General features: G+C 32.1%; 1 protein-coding gene across 1 annotated transcript; it reads right to left on the minus strand.

Annotated features, from left to right (window-relative positions):
- Window positions 1-1,855: 1,855 nt before the first annotated feature.
- On the minus strand, window positions 1,856-5,292 carry LOC149238172 (auxin transporter-like protein 1). The gene is made up of 8 exons (XM_089372927.1): window positions 4,907-5,292; window positions 4,541-4,726; window positions 4,323-4,435; window positions 3,793-3,976; window positions 3,316-3,413; window positions 3,002-3,209; window positions 2,492-2,746; window positions 1,856-2,380 (listed from the first exon to the last, which is right to left on the minus strand). The coding sequence occupies exons 1-8, from the start codon at window positions 5,126-5,128 to the stop codon at window positions 2,201-2,203; spliced, it is 1,446 nt and encodes a 481-aa protein (XP_089229053.1). The 5' UTR covers window positions 5,129-5,292; the 3' UTR covers window positions 1,856-2,200.
- Between the last annotated feature and the right edge of the window lie 3,685 nt (window positions 5,293-8,977).

An 8,977-nucleotide genomic window follows, 5' to 3' on the forward strand; every position in this document is an offset into this window, starting at 1 on the left:
TTTATTGTAGAAGTGATGGATTACAATTTTAAAAAGCCGGAATACTGTAAAAAAATATTATACCTTTGTTAATGAAAACAATGTTCACATGTCTCTTTAAACTAGTAACCTCCAATGAATAGAATTTTGATTGCAATATATTTCACAAACCATCTCACTGCACTGCTTCTACCTCTTTATAAGATTCTATTTATCTTCTAGGAATATTTTAGTAAACTTATAAATCTTCTTACAATTACAATTGGAAAATCAATACAAACAATACTAAAGTCACATCACAATAAACAAATATTAATTTGTCAATATTTACAAACTATACTTTTTTTTAGATGTGACCCTATAACTTAAAAAAAAACCACATACTTTTAACCATTAAAATATTTATAACTTTTTACAAATAAACACATACTTTTAATCATTAAACTTTTTAATAATAAGAACTCCCCATTATAATACGACAAATAATTATAAAACAATAATATAAAAAAGTTATCTATTTATAAATCCGTTACATGTTTCCTATAACATTTTATATATTAAATATGGTCATGTGCGATTTAATAAAATCTCAAGCAACTCAATTTTAATTATTACATGTTACTATATGTATGGTGTAATGATCAATTTTTGTCTGAAAAAACAAAATCTGGAAAAACAAAATCTAATAAATAATAAGAATAATTTATTAATTAAATATACTTAATTAATAAACCATTTTCAACTTCCAGCCAAGGTTTCGAATTTCATATAATAATCTAAACCATTTTCAAATTCCAACCCTACCCCTTTTTTTACGTGGACCAAGGTTTCGAATTTCAAATAAATATAGGCGGTCGAATTTTTATAATAAAAGATACAAACACTTTTATGTAGTTGACCACAACTACGCTGGTGTGTCGTCGTATTCGACGGCTATTAATCCGTCAAAATTGACGTTTATAATCAAATTGGAATACCTTTTACGTGATCAATCAAATAGGTAAACCTTTTACGGATTTGAGGACCGCTACGCTGAGTGTTGGCCCGTATTTGATGCCTATTTGGAAATAATGACATTATTATAATCTAATAAAACAAGTTAACTTTGAAGATTTAGTATTATTATAATGTAATAAAACAGGTAACGTATTAAATTTAAAAATATTTTGTCAAATTAAAAGATTATGGGTGACATGGTTTTCCTCAACTCTACATTATTCAACAACAACTAATCATAATTGTTGCCTCTCAAAAAAAACCAACTGACCATAATGGTTGGCACGGCTCAATAATTGAAGAGTTATGATTTTTTAGAAGTTTTTTTAATTTAATTTTTTTTAAAATTCTGTAGGAATTTATTGAAATCACGAATTTGATAATAATTTGTATACAATCGAAATTTTTTAGCTTTTTAGGATGCTAAATCTGTATATAGTAAAAAATAACACAAATCAAAATCTCACCTTAGATTTTTTATAAAATTCTGACACCAAAAAAATCCAAAAATCACAATTACTCCAAGATAAAATTATAATAATTTTCTCATCTTCTAATGAGAAATCCATGACGTCCTGCCATTTCACGTGTCGTCGCTCTACTTTATGGAGTATCCAGTTTCTTGACGCGTAAATCTCTTCGGACGCTTTTCAACATTGGCGCACGTGTCGACGACAAACCAGACAAATTGATGTCGAAGTCAAGTCACGATTTCCGTATAGAATATTACAACCAGACTTCTATTACCCATAGAGTTCCAAAGCAAATTTGTTGGCTTCGGGGTGTCTATTCTAAACAAATATTTGGATTAAAATATCTTCAATACATGACGTATACATTTCAAACATTGTAAAATACAGCTCACTGACAGTTGGTAACATAGTCAAAACATGATCAGATGGTGCATTCTTTATTAATATAAGGTTGAAATTGGAAGTCAAAGTTACTAAGCTCAGCAATCCTGATGCCAGAGCTCTGGACGGTGTGCACAAATGGTGTGGTCTTTTATATATCAAGATTACGGAGGAATGTGTATTTTAATGTCGATTTTGGGAATATCCATATTCCCAATAACAAGATTACACAATTACACCAAACATTTTGTCAATTCCCAAAACTAAATTCCCCATCTAATTTACATAAATTTAGTTCTTCCCATACACATCAACACGGTGTCAAATTGATCTCTAATTCCTTGTATTCTCTGGATGAGATTTACTTTTTGCTAGCATTGATAACACTTGTCAAGAATTCCAAATGAATTGACTTGTTTAACCAGGTTGGAAAGGCTGGCCCAACTCCCAAAACCGAATCCCAGCACTCCGACGAGGATGACAATGCCCAAATTCATGGTCAAAATCCCTTTCCATTTTGGCATCCACTTTCCTCCCTTTTCCGAAGCGTCCTGCACATGCGCCAGACCAGCGGAAATTCAATTAATATTATGGTTATCAATAGGATAAGTTGTAATTTACTCAATTTAACTTAGCATTGAGAATTGCGTTCAAAATTATACCTGTCTGGACGTTTTTGTCCTGAAGACAATGAGATAGGCGGTACATGGGATAATATAGACCGAGAAGCTCATAATAAAAGAGCCAATTACGCTGTTAAGAGGCCCAAAGAAAGGAAACAACAATGCGAATAACCACAGCAAAATTGCCACCGGGAGCCTCGCTATGATTCTGACCAGATAACGTGATTGATGTACACCCAGCAATTTTTCCCACATGAAGTTCAGTGGCATCACGTACAGCCCAAAGGCAACTGCCTGTAGTCAAACACATCAATATATTTTAAAATTTGACTGCATTGTCGGTGAAAATATCTTTGAAATAAATGATATCATAGATCAACATTGTAAATGTAAATAATTTTTCATATAAATCCTATATCAAATCTTACAATATCCATAAAAGAGAAACATATTCCTAAACTAACATATTGTAATAAAAACGAGAAACTATAATCTTTGTTTGTATGAAGATGGCTTTGATTTACCCATTTACATATTGTATTTTCTCACCTGGTGAATAATCATGAAACCCAAGCCTATGCTTCTGAAGGTAGAAGCAGGCAACACTGAGAAGGCGTTGGAATGCGTTAAAAGCTCGTCTCCAAATGCCCAGTAGAGTATTATACAGTGTGGCATGGTAATTGTCATCACATACCCCACCGTTGCTAGGTACACATATTTATATGCCTTTGGGGTCCACATAGCATGCATAATCTCTCTGATAACAGTAACAGAAGAAATTGAGATTTTTCCTTGAAATTGTATTTTCTATTAGAAAAAAACTTTGTGCGCAACTTAAAAACCATCAAAACTCAATTCCATACATGGTAATTGCATGGCCTCCAAATGCAAATAGTACGTTGGTAGTCCCAGTGAAAAACTGCTCCAGGGATACAGGGGCAGAATGTTTGACATTTGCTATCTGCATAAAATTTCAGAAGTTACTGCTTTGAATACTGTCTTATGAGAAAGATCAAAATAGATTTGTTATGTTTATCTTTGATTCTGTATTGTTTCAAATATATTTTTGTTTTCTATGTAATGCGTATAATTGATACGTCTAATTTATGGTTTAAGTAGTCATGAGCCAGGGATATTTAAGCAATCCAATATTAGAACCACGGTATATTTTTACCCAAAAAAAATTTAGAATTAGTAACCTTTACCCACTAAATTCTTTAATAAAACACTCTATCACCCTCTATTCTAAACTCAATGAAATCTATTGACTATATATGCCAGGAACCAGAACCAGATCTAATTACTTGACTCTATATATGGCAGGAACCAGATCTGATTACCTGGCCGTGAAGAAGGCCCGCAATGACCATGTACCAGGCTGTATATGTTGTAGTCACCACACCAATGATAGACCATATTCGGAAATTGTGGAAGGACGGAAGGAGGACAGTTAACATCGATATGGCGCCAAATATGAGTGCCCACTCTCTTTTGTTGTAATTCGAATTCAGATAATATGCATTGCTGCAAAAGTTTGACCAACATAATATATGTGTCCTTAAGTTAGTTAAGTATAACTTGTAGCAAACCGTTTCTAAAATATTTTAGAGTAGCAGAAGTATCTTCAAGAAATTACAAGAGAGATCTTTCCTTTCAAGAAAAGTAGAAGATTGTGTAAATACAGTGGAGAAGATTTGGTAATCAAGTGTTATCTTTTTTTATGTCTATTGTAGATTTCAGAAATTTAATTGAGATAAGAAATGAGTCAACTGTTTCACTTCATTCATGTCTATCTAATCTTTGGAATATTTCAATATTCTAAATCTAATTACACTCAAACATGAAAATGCAGAGATTAATAATAATTTACCTTGCACATGCAATAATTTGTACAACTGCCACAGTTCCCATGGTCACAATGTTGAAGAAGAGACAAACCCCCTTGAGCCAAGGTGCAACCAAGTAGCCCATGACCTCGTGGTACTGTATGCATCGTTAACAACCAGACATGAAGCCCACAATTAATCTCTGGATATCAAAACTATATACTGTCAGTGGAAGCTAAACAAAGACAAGGAGAGTTCAGACCTGGATAACATGCTTCTTGAAGTGGACACCTTCTTTTGCCTTACGAGCTCGGTACTCCAAATAGAGGCATGAAAGCATGTAGCAAGTCCAGATACCTACAACAGAATACAACAAATGGAAGAAAATTCCCAATCCGAAGCCCATCTGGGAGTAGGAATAAGGCATGGAGAGGATCACCTGGCCAACCTGCAATTCAATATATACAAAGTTTACATCTTTTTTCTGATACCCAATGAACCAATGAATGATTCTAGCTATAGTTCAGAATGTGCAATTCCATGGACTCCAACATAAACGACAGTTAAACTGACTCTAAACTGATTGCAATCAAGGAAAATTTGCCTTGAAGACATAATTTGGTATTACCTGACCAGAAACAGCATTACACCAAGCATCATAATTGGAACCACCATGCCACAAAGTTTTCTGCACCCATGCTTTTAATCCAGGCTTTGCATATGACGAATTCCCCGCATTCTCATCTAAATGTGTGGCAACTTCCATGGGAGCCATGTCATTTCCTATGTTACTTGTGATCTCGTTTTTTTCTGATTGCATTTCCATATCTTTAACAGTTTCCATTTCCATAAAAACACTGGATCTGTAACTGGTTGGAATAATCTGAGCGAACCCCAAGATCAAACCTCCCCTTACAGACTGATCCCACAGTTCTGGGAACCGCTTTTCTCTGGATAAGGGTATGAAGAATTAGAATTCTTGCTAAAATAATTCCAAGAGATCTAATCTTGTTGATGCATGGATCATAGACTTTATAGGAGAAGAGTGTCCTCGAAGTTACATGATGGATTGTTAGTTACGAAACTACACACTGCACTGGTCAACGGCAATAAAAGATGTAAAGGCGAGAGAGGATCCATATCCCGGTCAGCCACAGTTTCAGTTTCTATCTGACAGACAGTTTTGTTGGGGGATTTGTGCCACTGTGGGCCACGCTGCAGTTAACAAAGATAATGTGCAGCACGAATTCTCTGACTTCTATTCGTTTACCGCTTGGATCCGATTCTAGCTTTACTGCATTTCTATCCGGTTCTGTTCTCATTCACAGTCAATTGCCGACGAATTAACATTTATGGCTCGTTTTCAACACTTGAAATGATTTTTTTCACACAAGCATCCTCTAGATTTAGGTTAGATTTAGAAGATTTATGTGACAGAACAGCAATGGTTGGCAAATACGTGCATTATAAACGTGTAGCCATCATATTTATCCTTTTATTGGAATGTCAACAATTGCATTTGAGTACTGTTAGTTTACGCAGCGACATTTTGTTTTGCACACAAATGTAAGTTGGTATCTCAAAATTGCTATCGAAAGGATTATATAAATTTGTAATTCGGTATTTTTATTGGAATGTTAACAATTGTATTTGAGTAGAATTTGGAAAAGCGTATATAAAATATGGTTCATCATTTTGTTTGTTTTTTTACTCAACGTAACTGGGTATTTCAAAATTGCTATTTAAAGGATTATATAAATTTGTAATTTGGTATATTAGAAATTTGAAATACAAGTGATTTAAATATAATTTAAAATTGATTTAACTTATGAGTTGTAGATTAATTGATTTATGTGGGGTTTAAAATCTAAACACTAAATCAGAGTGTGATGGTGAAAAGAGACCCACTTCTCTACAATGACTTCTAAAGTCTATAAAGTTTGTTTTTGTGGGGTTTAGAATCCAAACACCAAACTCACCTCTCTACAATGACTTCTAAAATCTATAAAGTTTGTTTGTGTGGGGTTTAGAATCCAAACACCAAACCCACCTCTCTACAATGACTTCTAAAGCCTATAAAGTTAGTTTGTGTGGGGTTTAGAATCCAAACACCAAATAAGAGTGTGACTCCGAAAAGAGACCCACCTCTCTACAGTGACTTCTAAAGTCTATAAAGACATGCATACTCTACTCCCATATGGATTTGAGCCTATAACCTCTTCAAGTAATCTACTTTAAATTTTACTCAAATTTTATTTAGTTTTATAATTTTATTCAATAATTATTATTACTTAGAGTTAGAAATTATTCTATGGGAAAATTTGTGTTAAAAAATATAATCTATATAATTGGTCAATCTTAAATTAATAGTAGTCAAAAGTCAAATTGAAATGTGAAGTGGATAAAGTAATCACTTGCACATGGAGAAGGACTTGCATAAATTTTGGTGGGTAGTAACCACTAGTAAGCCCATACATTTACAATTTTACTTCTATATAAGTGTTGAACAAAGCATAAATAATGTTGGGAAGTAACTCTTGTTAAGTATATTTATTTACATCTTATTATTTATCCATTTTTATCCAAAAACTTGTTTAAATTATGTTGAGATGTAACTAATGGTAAATATTGTTAGAATTAATGGAGAAAGTTATAGTGAGTTGTTTTAAGGATAGGATTGAGACTCTAATATTAGGTTTCATATCCTACTATCTAGGAAGTGGTTGAAACCACCATGTTAGTGTGAAAGCCTATATGTACTAGGTTCTCCTCTTTGAATAGCAAAGTGTATTGTGTGAAGTGCTTGGGCACTCTTCAGGTATCTGACCTAGAGAGCCACTTAATTAATAGAATATCAGTTTTTATCATGATATCCGAGCTTCAAGGTTGAGTGAGGTAAATCCAAAGTACTTCAGAAAAACCCAAACTCGTTGTCCATCAACACTGATTTGTATTGAAGAAACGTGTTACTGGAGTTTGACCATGTGCTGCGTGGGGGTCAGAAGTAAATCAATAGTTAAAATAAATGACTAGAATCACTTGCCAATTTGCTGATAAGTAAATGCAGAGTAAATCAAAATCACAATTATGTTTGTATGTTTTGAATCATTCACATTAAAAGACAACTGAATCATTATTTAAGACAATAACATGAACAAACCAACCCTCGATTAACAATACTTCCAACAAGAAATTAATAGAAAGATAGTTTCGAAATGGGCATATCTCCCTAATACAACAAAGGGTTTCACACCCATATTTAATTACAAGAGAAATTCCTTAATGGGTCGCCTGGGAAAACAGAACAGAGTAGAGCGATACATTTCAATAGGCACATGCAGAAGGCCAACCAATTTTAAAGAGAGGCATCCACACCGTTCCGCTAACCCACGAGGAAGCGCAGGTTCCACCCACCAGGAAGCGGAGGTTTCTCTTGTCGCTAGATGTGCTAAAACTAGGGGAATGCGTCCAAAACTTGATACTTCAAGGCTAGCCCTACACCAAATGTCGTGGTAGCTCAACACCAAGATAAGATTGTAGAACAAATTCGAAGAAGCCAAAACTTAGAGTTCAAACACATTACCTATATCAAGAGATTGAATGTCTTTTCTCGGTGCCAAAGGCATTTGATGTGGCAGATAGATGTAAAAAGCCAAACATTAGTTAAATAAACAAACTTAGATGTATGAGGCTCATGAAAATTTAAACTCTTTATATTTAAATAATAATAGGTAACTTCTTTTTCATTTTATATATTGTTATTTATAGAATTATTTCTTAATCTATAATTCTACTTCTATACAATTAAACATAGATATATTTTGTTTATTTAGAATAAGTTAGCCCCTAATAATATTTTATAAATTGATAATATCTAATTAGTTATTAAAATTAAAATTATCTATTAAATTAAAATTTTAATAGATAACTCCTTAAAATAATATTTTACTTATTTTATTAATTAATTATTAAAGTATTGAAATAAAACATTTTATAGCAGCTAGTTTTTAAATAAATATATAATATTTTAATAATTTACTCCTTATCTCGGATTTCTAAATAATACTTTTCTTACCTTATTAAATAATTAATTATTAAAATATTGATATAAAATATTTTATATTTATATTTATTCCTAATAGCTAGTTTTTAACTAAATATATAGTTTTATTTTGATAGATAACTCTTACCTCTAATTTTTAATAATATTTTATTAACCTTATTAACTAATTTACTAACGGCTAATTTTCAACACTTAATTTTGGGCTATGATGCATCCATTCTATTTATTTCTTAAGATCGATTGATTCTTCATCTTGTCCTGAGGATGGACCACATTAATTGTTCCCAAATCCTAATAATGTGATTAATCCAAAAGACATTTATCTACATTATGCATCACAAAAGTCTTAGTTCTTATGTTAAAAAAAAAAATTATATAAAAAAATTATATTGTAACTTTATTTTAAATAATAATAATAATGATGATGATTAATTATTCAAAACAATCATAAAAAAAATTATAGTGTAACTTTATTTTAAATAATAATAATTATTGTTATTAATTGTCCAAGCTTCTTATTTCAACTTAAGGTGGATGATGATCTGTTCACTTTTTCTTATTTTTTTAATTAAGGGTCTAGATTGATTCTCAAGGGAATATGCTCAACATATGCTTTGTCTAAATGCTTATCAACGG

This window comes from Pinus tabuliformis, chromosome 8 (assembly GCF_031772625.1).
Source record: "Pinus tabuliformis cultivar Carrire ecotype Pingquan chromosome 8, CPIR1, whole genome shotgun sequence".
Taxonomy (NCBI): Eukaryota; Viridiplantae; Streptophyta; class Pinopsida; order Pinales; family Pinaceae; genus Pinus; species Pinus tabuliformis.